Source organism: Rosa rugosa, chromosome 7 (assembly GCF_958449725.1).
Source record: "Rosa rugosa chromosome 7, drRosRugo1.1, whole genome shotgun sequence".
Classification (NCBI taxonomy): domain Eukaryota; kingdom Viridiplantae; phylum Streptophyta; class Magnoliopsida; order Rosales; family Rosaceae; genus Rosa; species Rosa rugosa.
The window spans coordinates 35182522-35197790 of NC_084826.1; the positions used below are offsets into that span (position 1 = coordinate 35182522).

Here is a 15269-nt window from a genome sequence, read left to right on the forward strand (position 1 = left end):
CTGGTCTTTTTTCTTATCACTGACTCGTTTGCCTTCCAAAATGAAATAGGATTTGGCCATTTGGGTGTAGAATTCCGAAGAAGGCTAAAGTAGTTCAGGCAATTACTTTGACCAAAAAAAAAAAAAAAAAGATTCAGGTAATTACAACCTGATGAAAAAGGGCCAACTCAATTATAGCTATCAATTGATTTAAAATGAGCCAACTGGATTTTACTTTCATATATATCTACTCCAATAAGTCAACATGGAAAAGACAGCTTATCTATCTAAAACAAAAAGAAAATATTTAGGCAGACCAGGTCAGTAAGAGTCAATTTTATGGAGATCAGAATATAATTCACATGGCCTTCAAGATTCAAATATGAAAATAACCTCAATTTGTTTCTGAGAGAAAAAATAAAAAGAATGAGAGTTTAGTATTCATTCATTTTTGTTCTTTTCATCACAAATACCATTTCTCTGTTTCTTTGTTCATGAAAGAACTCACAAGTACATAAAGTAATTTAAAAGGGGAAGACATTTTTGAATTAATTGCTTATCATAACGGCTGCTTGTGGTGTTTAAGAACAAAAACACAAAAAATTAGAATTAATGGATGTGGCTCTCTATTAGCGGTTAGATTATACGACGGATGGAGATTATACGAAATTTGCTAACTTCACAGTCTCCTATCTTTAGAGGAGTCGAATCCCTCTTGCTATGGGAAAACTCGATTATAACTATCAATTGATTATAAAATGGGCCTACTCCCCATTAAATTCAATGTGGAAAAGATGGGCCAACTCGATTGTGTATGAATCTACTCTCCATTAATTCAACATCATGGAAAGACTAACTATTTTTCTAAAACAAAAGGAAAATATTCAAGCAGATCATGTTGGTATAACCTGAATCAGTTTTATGGAGAACAAAGTATAATTCTCATGGCCTTCAAGATTCAGATATGAAAACAACCTCAATTTGTTTCTAAGAGAGAGAAAAAAAAAAAAAAAAAAGAAAAAGAAAAAAGAAAGAGAGAGTTTAGCATTCGTTTATTTTTGTTCTTTGCATCACGAATACCAATTCTTTGTTATTAATTTGTTTAGGAAAAAACTCACAAGTTTATAAAGCCCCTTGAAAGGTGAAGGTAATTTTTTTTTTTTTTTAATAATTGTAAAACATAACAGCTGTTTGTGGTGTTTAAGAAGGAAAACACTAAAAATTAGAATTAATTGATGTGGCTCCTTATATTAGATTACATGAAGGATGGAGAGTTTACGAAATACGCTAATTTCATAGTCTCATAACTTTAGAGGAGCCAAGTCCCTCCGGATATAACCATTTTTCAAATATGAAGAGTCTTGTGGAGTCTCTTAATTGATGAAGAATGAAATCTTGGTATTGTCTGAAAATCGAACAATTGGCATCATAAGGGATCCTCCTTCAAACTCTCTCAATATTAGTAATTTTTTTTACCAATATATAGAAGTCAAACAAAGATTTAAGATTTGGGGGAATATGCAGCTTCCAAATAAAATTCCACATTGTAATAAGGTTGTCATGTACATTAAGAATGACTAAGTAAGCGGATTTCACTAAAAATCTGCCATTTGAAGAGGCACAACAAATCATCCTATCACTATCACCCCCAACCAAACTAGTAGGGACATTAGTGATTTTAGCAACAATGCTTTTATCAAACGAGTTTTCACTATTCCCAAATTCCAGCCATCCTCATTCAGAAAATCACTAAACATAAGGCTGAGATCAATACCAAAAGTGTTAACGAAATTAGACATAAGAGAACCATGCCATCATCCAACCATTTTATATATCCTTTTAGAAATCAACTTGAGTCCCATCACAATCCTTTATTTAACACCCTAATGGAAGAGCTTAGCAACAAAGACAATCCTTCTCCAAGTACTAGTGTAAGCAGAAACACGTTTACAAAATAATATATTTGTATTAAAGAAATTTAAGGTTTTTTTACAAGACGTTCCTTTGATTTGATCTTTGAGGTTGGAGGGTGATGAGCACTTGATTTTGAATCAGACGATTATAGTTTGAACTTCTTACTTTGTTGACGATTTGAAGTTGACGGTTGATCAAGGGCCGTAGAGGCTTGATCTTAATTAGACTTAAACCACGAGTGGTGTCATATGGCATTCTACAACTTTGGTGGTTGATGAATAGTCGGTGCTTGTTGATTCTCCACTAATTTGATGAAGAACTTGGATATTTAGGTGTTTGACCTTGTAGAGAGTTTGCCTGGATTCCGAATAGGTGCTTTACTCAAGGGTGATGAATACTTGATTTTGAATCATGCAATGTTCCTAAAGTTTCCCATGTGAAGAAATAGGCTATTTGGCAGCTTGATGATTCTTCATAAGTTTGACGACTTCTGAACTTTGGGTAATTTTTCCTATTTGAGAAGATGTATTTATAGTGTTGACATTCTCCTCACTTGGAATGCATTTATGACATGACATTAATTGCATTCCTTATGTAATTAAATCAGTCAGTCTTAATTGATTGATTTACTTATAAATAATTGTTTAAGAAATTTAGCCATTTAACTTAATATTTGATTTCAATTATGAGCAAAGATTACAAGCATTTTCATGCGTATAATTGTCTTCTAAGACCATCTCGGTCATTTGACAGGTGGAATGCCCAATGGTCAGAAATTAAAAGGAGGAAGCACTCAATCAGATATGTCAAATCATACATGGATTTGTCTTTGTCACATTTGACAGCCCCAAAATGAACTGACTTTTCTTTTTTTATTCTATCTTCTCCCTCATTCCTTCTCCAGTCTTCTTTGCATCTAGACCAAAGAGAATCAAGAACATCTACACTTAATATCAAATGTACAACTGACTCTCAATATGGGGGACAATGGTGGTGAGAGATCCATTAAGCAATCGACTTCATCACCGCCATTCTTTAGTGGGTCTCCGCCGAGCTGGGCATCAAACCCCGTCATCCAAGATGAGCCATTTGAGAGCATCAAGGTCGATTTGAAATTCTCTCTCTTGATGTCGATCTAAAATCCCTCTATGTTGATGTCGATATGAAATTCCCTCTCTTCTCGACATCGATGCTGTATGTCGATCTCAAAGAAACATTAAAATGCAAATAATTGAGATAGATGAGGAAGAAAGGGAAGAGAAGATGGAAAAGATGAAGAAGAATTGTTGGAAAATAAATAAACAAGAACTCACCAGCCATGGCAATCTTTCTGATCTCGATCAGTTTCCCAAAAACTCAAACCAGAAAACTTGTTCATGATCTCGATATGAAATCTTTTAGAGAACAGTGAAAGTGAAGATGGAAAAGATGAAGAGGAATAGTTGGAAGATAGATGAAGAAGAAGAGTTGCGGTAGGTTGTTGAAGTGAGAAGGAGAAAAATAAAAACTGATGAATAATTGATAATGGCTTGGGTTTTGTTTGCAAACCCAGCCAAACGATGAACAAACAACAAGAAGGGGAAATGAAAAAAAAAAAAACAAGAAGGGGTTGGGTTGGAGGTGAAGTTAACAAAATGTTATTTGCCAAGTAGTATTTCACAGGTTTTGGGTAGTCAATTTTTAGGAGTAATTCTGCCGAATTTTAGGTAGGATTAATCCTAAAGTGGGCCCCGTAGGGCCACCTCAGATTTCAGGGTAAAATCTAGGGCAGGTCCTGTCATTCACGAACGAAGATGAAGGTTGTCGGGCTGGTGATGCGCACACCTCCGAATATAAAACCTGTTGACATAAATGAGTCTTTGTTAGAAACTAAGATGAGAAAAACGAGATTGTAGACTAGCCTAGTGGAGCAAGGCTTCTCTTAAACACCCTAGAGTCGACTACGAGGAGACATATTATCCCGTAATGGATGTTATTATGTTCCACTACCTTATCAGTTTGGTAGTTTCTAAAAAACTGAACATGCAGCTTATGGATGTGCTCATATATATATATATATATATATGAAGGTCCATGATGAACTTCGATTACCCGAATCAAGTAGCTCTCGACCACAGAGCGCGTTTTCAATAAAATTGTGACGCTCACTTTATGAATTAAAATAATTCGGACGGACGGTATAATCGTCTAAAGTGATTACTTGATCGGAAGGGGATGTGTCAATAATGAATTATGCCCATGCGTTTTCATTAAGATGACAAGTTCTAGGGTTGCTATTGTTGCAGTATATGTCGATGACATGAACCCTATTGGAACTCTAGATGAGTTAGAGAAAACCGCTAAGCACCTAAAATCCGAATTTGAGATGAAAGGATCTTGGGAAACACCGTTTTGTCTCGGTTTACCTTAGCGAAAGATGCCCCAAGGCCTCAGTGGTCCAGAACAGAAAGTTTCATTTTCTTAGGTTCTTTAGCAATACGAGAGCCATTTTCATTACCTTTCACTATAACATCAGTTATCGGTTGCTTTTTTTTTTTCTTTTTCGAATTCTATATATAGTTTTCCAATGCAAGAACCATCTTATCTTCATTCCTTCTTTTCCTCTTTTTGCGACTACTCTCAGATCGTTGTTTTTGCCTATTGACATGGGGCTTGCATGATTCTAAAGTTTTATACTCCAGTAACTTGATTCTCTCTCTGCTCAACCGTCATATCAGTACAGACCTTCGGCTGCTTTTCCATAAGCTCTATCCTTATCAAAGATGTTCGAAAGCTTAATAAAGAATGGATATCATTTATTTCTTCAACCCTTTGCAAATTACCAGCAATAATAAATATGAATTCATTGACCTGTACATACGAATAAAAACTTATTCAATTTACCTGCACATTCATCCATGCCAGTAGTGGTGTGTCTGTGTGTCTATTAATGTGGAATCATTAGCAAACCATACAAAGATTGGTGCCTACTTCAAATACATATTAGAACCACACTGAAAGCATTAAAATATAGAAAACCACAAACATTTATATGAGATCAAAATTAAGGCAGCAGGAAGTTTATGTTGAGAGTTCCATTGCCACTTAAGAGAATCCAGAAATGTTTCCAATTTGGTTGAAACAAATGGCAAAGCAGCAACCACTTGAATCTAAATTTTGTTCTACACATCATAATACATCAGTCCCAGGTTTCCTTCTGTATTTTGAGGGGTAAGAAAATTCAGTAGCATAAATTTTGAGGAGTTTCCGACTGAATTGAAATAGATAGAGCAAATTATAAAACCTTCCAGCACACTATAATAGCCTTCTAAGCCATAAAATCAATATTCTTAGCAAATAAATCCAATAAAACTACTAAAATAACATAAGACCCAATCCATAAGCACAGAATAAACGAGCCTGAAGTTTTGTGGAGTTGCTATGCTGGAAGTTGTTACCATGATTTCAAGCATCATTACAGTAGAAGGTTTAAACCGAAACTTTTCTATTTTCAAGACTGCATAGTGTTCATTTAGGACAAGTTCCCTAGTTGCCAAAAATAGCATACACAATTTGATTTAACACAATGTTGCCTTAGCCCATCTAATGCCATGCGAATGAGGTAAAACTCTGAGAAAACAATACATGTTGATTAGTTTTCAGATTTTGAACTTCAAAATGATACGAGTCTCACATTTGAGCCATTCCTGAAACGATGACTCATTATGTGTAAAGACAGACACACACATAAACACCCAATTACTTTAACACAAACTGGAAACTCCAGTTTATGCATAAATACTTAGATGATTGTCTAGTGTTCACTGAGAAAATGACTCAAGTCACTCAACTAGGCCTGGGAATTCCAAACCGACAAACCGAGACCGAAACCGTCCAATCCTAGCTGATACCGAGCGGGTCGGTTTGCAAATCCAGTTCCACATATTCCCGAACCAGAACCAGAACCGTACCGAATAGTATGTAAACGGGTCGGCATCGGTATGGGTCAAATAGATACCGTATTGTCCGACCATACCCGATTTTCTAATCTTTTAAATAGGAAGCACGACTTGTCATAAATGTCAACCACTCAGCCCTAAACTCCCAATTCATTTCGCGTTCTGCCGTTCTCAACTCACACAAAGTCACAAACCCTAAATCCCTAAACTGAGCCTCTCCTTTGAGTCCCGTCTACCCTCCATCGAAGATTCGAAGGCCCAGAGAGGAGATTCGAATTCGAAGGCTCTCACTTGTCTCTGCCCTCCATCGAAGAATCGAAGGCTCTCACTCCTCTCTGGCTCTCTCCCCTTCATTGAAGAATCGAAGGCTCTCACTCGGTCACTCCTCTCAGTCCTCTCACAGAGACCAAATCAGAGTTCAAGAGTGAAGAAGTTAAGACTTAAGAGCCTCGATTTGACTCAACTCGATTCTTCAAGCCTCCACTCTGAATCGATGGGAAAACTGCGGGTAAGTCTCTCACTTTCTCAGATTTTTCTGTTTTCATTCATGCTTTGTACTTTGTAGCAGCATGATTGAATTTGGGGGTTGATTAGTGGTTGGATATGTGAGGTTTCAGTAGTGAAATTTTAGGCTAGAGCAGTGGGTAGTGTGTGGTTGTGGTTGTGGACTTGTGGGATCAAATGAGTTTTAAATTTGAAGTGATTTAGGATGGAGGCTTCTGATTTGTGGATATGTTGAAAAGTTGGAAATAACTGAAACAAGCACCATGGTTGTCTGCTATGGAGTTGTTTGTAATTAGATTTGTTAACACTATGTATAATTGTTCGTACTATATTGCATTTTTCATTTTCGTGTTCATAACTTCATAAGCTGCATTGCACTTGCATGTTTATATGTAATTGAGTAATCTGACTATTGTGTAATTTACTTGTTTCAGTTTAAAAGCAGTAAGAAGAGATCTCAAGGACAGAAAGAAGCAGATTCTAGTCTAGTTGTTTCTTCAACTGGTACCTCTCCCTCAATCCCTGAGAGAGCTTAAGAAGATGTCACTCAAGCAGGAGCTCCATCTTCTTCCTCATCTGACAAGGTTAGTAACTGTCACGCCCCGAATTTCGAATAAAGATATTCAAATCCGAAACGCGATAATTAAACCAACTCTTAAAATTACAAGAAACTTTTTCAAATAAATCTGAGTAACAACAACAAGTGTTTACAAAAATCCATCGAATGGATAAACAAATGTAAACGCTCACTAGGAGCATACCAAAAATAGCAGTACGCTAACCAAAAATGGGTTATGAACCTAGCGCTGCCTGTACTCCTCGCCTCGATCTCAGCCCTGGTGATCCTGACCTACAGGAACAACCGCTACACCATGGAATAGTGCACCAGGATTGCAAACAACATCCCGGTAAGCTTGTGAAGCTCGTATGAGTAATCTCCATTTAAATTAGCCCAAACCCGCATGCTTAACAAATCACAACTCAAGAGTACGTAAACAATCCAAAACCAATTCCATATCAATAACAACACAATGAACTATAAAGGAAAGAACCCACACGACACTCAATTAAAAACGTGTATTTCAAAGGCTTCATGTAACCTTCGTGTTACTACCCTGAAATACAATTAAAAACGTATATTCAAATGCTTCATGTAACCCTCGTGTTACTCCCCTGAATATACAATGGCAGACAGACTAGAACTCTAACTAAATCATAACCTATCACCTCCGTCGAGGTTCAACCTTACGATAATAATTGCCTCTGTCACTACTTGTGACCCAGATCCGTAGATCTGAAAACATTTAAAGTCCCACATGACTCAAAACTTTACCAAACTCGACTACTCATTCAACACAATAAGCAACAGTTCTAAATGATATCCTGAATAAATCACAATTTACTCATATCACAATGTCACGCCATCCAATATATATATTCCATGTAAATATATATATACGTAATCATTCACGCAGGAATGACCACTAATACCAACTATAGTTCACACATTTAAAACCAAGAAATTCATTTTATACTTAAATTCATTTTTTTACCTGTGAGCCGTAGCCCTATGAACCGTAGTCGATCGAGTTCATATTATTTCAAACAAAGCATTAAATTCGAAAACGATTTACAATTATCACACAATTAATTAGTTCGGTTCGTAAATGAACCATGTGAGATTTACTCACCTCTAATCCAGCTGCGTCTTCTCAACAGCCTAAAAACAACGATCCTAAATCGTCCTCAATCGATCCGTCAATCACATAATCAACACGATCCTAATTTAGTAACCGATTCAATAAACCACACTTAATAATGATCCAACGGTCGGATCATCGCCCATGACCACACAAAGTCATTGGGACAGTCATACGATCAATGTAACAAAATTACAAGCCAATCGGACGGTCCGATCTTCACAGATCACAAATCAAACGATCGAAATCGATCGAAATTATAAAATTCCTAACTAAATCATACGATATCCAAAAAATGCGTATAATACATCGAAATGATCGTATTGAGATATAGAATCTAAAAATGTATAGAAACTATATTTTTGACCCCCGGAGGTGGCCGGAAAGGGCCGCCGGAGTTAGTGGCAGAGCCGCCGCCGACCACCACCAATGGTGTCGGGGCCGGACTGCTCCTCTTCATCTCATCATGCTTATAAAAAAACTCTAAAGGCATGACATCAAAAAACATCAGGAAGGGATCGAAATCTACCTTTGAAGCTACGGTGGCCGGAAAATTTCCAGAAACCGGCAGGTGCTCCGATCTACGTAGAAACTTCCACAACTCGACTCGATCCCTTCTTGAGACTTCTTCAGCAACTCAAGGCGAGTTCACCAAGCCAAGAATCACAAGAAATGGTCGACTGTAACTCGAGATATCCGGGTTGGAAGGTGGTTTTTCGATCTAAATCGGGGCTGACTTCCAACCGCCGTGACGGGCCGCGCTTCTGTGTAAGGCCGCTTCTGGGAGCTTCGGGAGGTCGAGGCGAGCTTGAGGATGAAGTTTGGTGAGGATTGGTGGCCGGTAGCTCGAGTTATCAAGCTTGGAACCAAATCGGGGTTAAACCGGACGGAGCTTCCCGCCGCTGCTGCCGGCCGTGTCGCAGCGCAAGGCAGCCTAGGAAGCTGCGCAAGGTCGAGGCGGTGGTGTGGGACGTGGTCCGGCGTCGTTTGGTGGCCGGTGGAGGGAGAACTCGGCCGGTGAAGCCTTGCTCTGTTTTGCTGGGTTCGGTCGCGCGAGAGAGAGAGAGAGGATGAACAGTTTCCAAAAAGAAAGAGGCCGGATGAAAATGGAAACTTTCAGAAAAATTTAGGGTTTTTTTTCTTTATATACCCGTTTTGGAAACTTCTTCTAAATGCGATAACTAATTCATAAAAATTCCGATCTTTGTGTTCCGCATATGCACAGACTCGTATCGACGATTTCTACAACTTTCGTGAAGGAAGTTTCCACAGAATCCTAACGTATAAAAAGTCAACTTCGTAACCCCCCTAAAACGTACATTTCGAATAATTATTCGCCCGAAAATAATTTCACTCGACCCTCGAACCACGAAATCATACTAACGAACACTTTATTAATTTCCGAAAACTATTAGGAATTAATAACGAATTTCTGAGGTATTACAGTAACAATCCTCGAGCTTATAGAAAACGTAGTTCGGTGTGGGAGCACTTTAAGGAATATAAAGATGTAAAAGTCACTAAAGTAAAGGGTCAAGAAGATATTGTAGAAGAATTCAGGAGGGCTAGGTGTATATATTGTCCTAAGGGACCTGTAGGAGACTATGCTTGTGATTCTTACAAAAATGGGACTCAAGGGATGATTAGGCACATAAACAAATCATGTAAGTATTATCCCGGAAGGAGAGCCATAGATAAAAATCAGAAAGTGCTTACTTGTGATAAAAGTAAGGGTAATTCTATGAAAATGGTAGCATTTAATCCTGATGAAGTTATGAAAGCATGTGTTGAAATGGTAGTAGTTGATGAGCTTCCTTTTAGCTTCGTTGAAAAGCAAGGGTTTAGGCATTTTTGTCATGTTGCAGTGCCGATGTTTAAGGTCCCTTGTAGGAAAACTTTGGTGAAACATTTTCTTACATGTATGATAAGACGAAGAAGAAGTTGAAAACTGATTTAGCACACTATAGGGTCTGCCTAACCACTGACACTTGGACAAGTGTTCAAAATTTCAACTACATGGTGCTAATTAAGAGCAAGTTCACCCGTTGGGTCACCTACTATTCACTGCTTTTTAGTGTATATTTTCATTCTCTGGGTCACGAAATACACTGTGCCTGTGACCCAGGGCACGAAATACACTGTGCAGGTCACCATGGTGACCCAGGACACGAAATACACTGTGCTCGTGACCGAGAGGGTGAAATTAACACTAAAAAACATTGAATAGTGGGTGACCTGGTGACCCAACGGGTGAACTTGCTCTAACAGCACACTTTATCGATGATAAGTGGGAAATGCATAAGAGGATAATCAATTTCTGCACTATTTCTAGTCATAGTGGGAATTCCATAGGTCTTTTGATTGAGTATTGTTTGCTTCAATGGGGGATTAGCAAGGTTTCAACCATCACAGTAGATAATGCAGTAGCCAATAAATGTGCTATTGAGTTTGTTAGGTCCAAACTTAACAAAAGAGAAAAACCACAATCAATCTTAGAGGGTCAGTACATGCATGTTAGGTGTACTGCCCATATTTGTAATTTGATTGTTGGTAGTGGGCTGAAGAGACTAAATAGAGCAGTGCTGGCCATTAGAAATGTGGTGAAGTTTGTTAGGTCTTCACCAGCAAGGTTGGATAGTTTTAAGGCATGTGTAGAACAGGAACAGATCCCTTGCAGAGGATTGGTTGTTATGGATGTTCCCACGAGATGGAATTCAACATTCTTAATGTTGGAAGCTGCCTTGAAGTTCAAAGCAGCCTTTGCAAGGATGGAGGAGCAACTGGACAGCAGCTTTTCAGCCTATTTCAAAGAGCCTGAGGAAGAGTATGATGAGGAAGGAAATTTGATTCCAAGTAAAAGCAAGAGGCCTAGAGTGGGGCCTCCATCCAAGGATGAATGGGATAAGGCGGAAGTGTTTGTGCAATTTCTTAGGGGGTTCTATGAAGTAACTCTAAGAGTTAGTGCAAGTAATAGGCCCACAATCCATACCACTTTTCATGATGTGTTGTCAATCGAATCGGAGATTAGCAAGCTCTTCATAGAACCTGAAATTGCAACAGGTTCGGACACCAAGAAGGTTTTGAGTGATATGGCAGCAAATATGAGGTCCAAATTCATCAAGTATTATGGAGGCTTTCGGGATTTGAATCCTTTGGTGTTTATGGGGCTGATCCTTGATCCTAGATTCAAACTAAGGCATGTAACTCATCTTTTGACAAATGAAGGGTTTGAATTGGAAGATGTGCATAATAAAAAACGAAAGAGTTACGTGATGTGTTGATGTCCTTGTATGAAGAGTATGCACCAAAGGAGGCCCCTGCAAAGAAGAGAGGTCAAACAGAGGTTGAAAGCTCATCTTCACAAAGCACTGTAACAAGCACCGGCAGCAGAGGAAGACAATCTTACATCAATGATTGGAGGAAAGTAGTTTCTGAGCTTGATGAGGTTGTGGTTTCACATGAAGTAGACAAATACTTGCTGGACCCTCTTGAATTCACAAATGAGAAGGAAGGGTTCGAGTTCCTGATTCTGTTATGGTGGAAGATCAATGGAGCCAAGTACCCTATACTTCAAGCAATAGCCAAAGATGTGTTGGCTGTTCAAGTTTCGACAGTTGCATCGGAGTCCGCTTTTAGCACCGGAGGGAGAGTAATCGACAACTTTAGTAGTTCATTGACTCCTAAATCTGTCGAAGCATTGATTTGTCTACAAAGTTGGTTGAGGGGAATGATATTAGCTGCATAGAAGATGCACCATGCATCAAAGATTATGAGTTATATGAAAAGTGTGAGAAAGGTGCAGATTTCTAACTTTCTGTGTTTGTTTTTTCATTTTTCAATTTTCGTTTTTTACATTTCAGTTTTTGCATTTATTTTTTACATTCTGACTACAGTTTCTTGTGTTTTGTACTTTGGTATGTAGATCATGTAACCTCAACCTCAACCTCTTCAACCTCTTGTCCTCCTCCAAAAGCTAAGGGAAAGAATGGTATTGGAACTGATGATGAAGTTGCTCAACTCAGTGAAGATGACTCTGAAGAAATGGTGTCTGATTATTCAGAAAACAGTTGATGCCTAATGCCTTGATGTGATCAGTTTATGACTTTCTGGTTTATGCCGCAAGGATGGACTCTTTCAGTTTTCATTTTTCAACTTGATTGTTTCATATTTTCATGAACTTATTTCAATTGCTAGTATGCTACTGTGGTTTCACTGGTTTGTGGACATTTCCATGTAATATCAAGCTGATAGGCTTAGAACAGTGGGAACTGGGAACTATTTAGCCATTTGCAGTTATGCACTTCTAAGTTATTTGTACTTTCGTAGTTCCAAGTTCTGCTTTGATTTTGCATTTTGGACAGAAATGTGCATGCAGTTCATTGGAGAACTAATTAGAAAGGTTTACAAATTTACAAAGCTGCATTTTTTCAGGTTTCTGGAAATTTTGCTATTCAAAGCAGTTCATGTCGATTGGTACCAAACCGATCGGTTTCAGGACTAATCGGTTTTGCAGATGAGATTCCGACATCCCGAACCGAACCGAGCAGACTATAAACTCGGTTCGGTATCGGTATCGGTATCGGCCTGTTCCCGAGCCGAGCCGAGCCAAACCGATCCCAGGCCTACACTCAACACACTAACAAACGTAGAATTACTGAAAACAGGCATTAGTCAAGCACATAGATCCGAGAGGCAATGTCTTGGACCAACCAATCAAATCCCTGAAGCAGCCCCTCACCCGTGTATGCACTGCACCCAACAATATTCCAGTGTCGAGTTTTATCCATAGCCTCCAAGTTCAAAACCTAGACAAGTAAAATATAAACTATATTAGATACTCATAATTGAAAGAAGAAACATTCACATTGATATCTGCATATAAATTGGTTTCAACCAGGTGGAAAATAATTTCGAAAGGTTTCAAACAATAGTGCTGCATATAAACTCCCATAGAAATGATGAGTAGCCCTATTGCATGTTATTTTCATTAACAGTGAATACAACAATCTAAAGAACAGAGGCAGAAAAGAATGAAGCTGTTTCTGGGTGACTGATAATCAAGGCATACAAAAGCCAAGAAACATTCTAGCAAACAACTACATTCACCAATCAATACAAGCTGGCCTAGAGCCTTACCTTGGCAATTTCTTGTGGAGTAAGGGCACCTTTTATGTCCTGCTTATTTGCTAGTATCAGTAAGGACGATCCTGATAGCCTCTGTCATATGAGCAAAACAAGTCAGCATCTTAGAACAATTCACGATGAATAAACAATTTCATAGAAACCCCCTCACAACATGCACAAACATGAGACATTGATGAACTCATAAGAAACATTAGTAGAAGGATAAGAATAAGAAAGGATCGAAATATGAGACTAGGTAAAGCAGCTGAGAAACATTATGGTGTTCAGTTAAGTACCGAGCGAAAATCCAGATTGCATTTACCTCTTCCTTCAAAAGATTATCAAGCTCCATTTTGCAGTCATCTAATCTTCTAAGATCAGAACTGTCAACTACCCATACGAGACCATCAGTTTGTTCAAAATAGTTTCTCCAATAAGATCGTATTGTTTTTTGACCCCCCACATCCCATATGTTAAGTGTATACCTGTCCAAATCAAACAAAAAGCATTTCAATCGACCATACCATGGTAACGGAATACTGCATTTGAACAACATATAGAAATAAGAAGAACGAAAGGTTACTTATGGTAAGTGAGAGTCTTGATGTTGAAGCCGAGGGTGGGACTGACGACGCTGGTGTCCTCCCCATTAATCCTCAGCACAATTGTAGTTTTTCCCGAATTGTCAAGCCCGCTGCATCATCATCAACAACAAAAATCAAATAGATCAGCCATTTGAATTTGAATTTGAATTCTTGTATTGCTCTATAAACAAGGTAAGGTAAGACTTACACCATGAGTATACGTATTTCTTTCTCCTTCCTTTTAATTTTTCGAATAATGCTGAGAAGACCCATTTCAGATCAATCGAGCTTCTAGATATGTCAATTCCGACTTTGCCTGCAGATTGATCGATTAGGTGAGACAATAAAAACAGCTTATAAATAAGTTTGTGTTCAACAAAATATAATTTGATCCAATAATTGCATGAGTATACAAATATAGGGACACAATAGCTATACGGGTTAACCGGTCCGACGACGGTTACCTCAGTCAACAACAAATACAACATTGGGGGAGAAGAAAGAAATATAATTTAGTATAGAAACAAGAAACTGGTACTAAAAGAGAAAACTCAAGTGTACTGGTAGTCAATCAAAAACAGAACTTGCAACCAATTGCCCATAAAAAAAAAAAAAAGGGTCACAGCAGGACAAGATTATTTACTCCAAAGTCGTATATGTATGAAGAGAAGCATATCACTATTATTTTTGCAGAAATGATTGCAGGAAACTAGAATATCCCGAAACAGCAGCCTTATGCATACTGGTCCTAATAAATGAAAGCAAAGATGAAGCTACACTAGCACCACACAGAGAGAGAGAATAAACTGAGTCCAATACAAGTTCAAGAGATTTGAAGAAACCCACAACAGAAAAATAAAAAGATTCCTCCTTTAATTCCAAAGTCCAGATTTTTCAAATGAATTCAATTCAAGGCTTCAAGCAGAAGTATTCCAAATTCGATTATTACCTCAGGCCAGCGCAAGCAAGGATGCAATAGTAAAGGTAAGTAAAACACTCTGAATTTAGACACAGTAAAAAAGGGCCGGGAGTGAGAACCAACTCGGATGATGAATGAACAACAGTTTATTATTTAACAATAATCCAAGCAGTTCTGAATGCATAAATGGAATACTAAAGACATGCAGATTGATCGATCAACAATATTCATGGACTTTGGAGGCTTGGAGCTTACCAGTTTCAATCGAAGTGCTCACGGGAAGAAATCGCAGGCTGAAGTCGCTCACTGCAGGACAGGATTCAAACGAAGAGGAAAAAGTAGTCAGATTTCACGGGTCTATTATAAACGAAGAGGAAATTGCAGAGCGAGAAAAATGAAAGCTTACATTACATTGAGCCATGGCCCATGGCCAACACAAATCGAAGGAGACTGAGAGCGTGAGACTTTGAGGGAGGTCGTCTCGCTCGTCTGGGTTTTGATCTTAGGATTGCTTTAGGGCTTCTCCGTTTCTGTTTCTAGGATGGAGACTGAGAGAGTGAGAGTTTTTTTTGGGCGGAAAGAGAGTGAGAGTTTGAGGGATGAATCG

At 38.3% G+C, this 15269-nt stretch overlaps 1 protein-coding gene across 3 annotated transcripts; it reads right to left on the bottom strand.

Annotated features, from left to right (window-relative positions):
- Positions 1-12401: 12401 nt before the first annotated feature.
- On the bottom strand, positions 12402-15253 carry LOC133721154 (ADP-ribosylation factor-like protein 2). 3 transcript variants are annotated; one of them, XM_062147686.1, is made up of 7 exons: positions 15074-15253; positions 14918-14948; positions 13952-14059; positions 13743-13853; positions 13482-13644; positions 13172-13252; positions 12402-12840 (listed from the first exon to the last, which is right to left on the bottom strand). In XM_062147686.1, the coding sequence occupies exons 3-7, from the start codon at positions 14014-14016 to the stop codon at positions 12703-12705; spliced, it is 558 nt and encodes a 185-aa protein (XP_062003670.1). In that variant the 5' UTR covers positions 14017-14059; positions 14918-14948; positions 15074-15253; the 3' UTR covers positions 12402-12702. The 3 variants fall into 3 exon arrangements, with proteins under 3 accessions (XP_062003670.1, XP_062003669.1, XP_062003668.1); XM_062147685.1 differs by having other exon boundaries at positions 14918-14968; positions 15074-15252; XM_062147684.1 differs by having other exon boundaries at positions 14918-14968; positions 15069-15252.
- Positions 15254-15269: the final 16 nt, after the last annotated feature.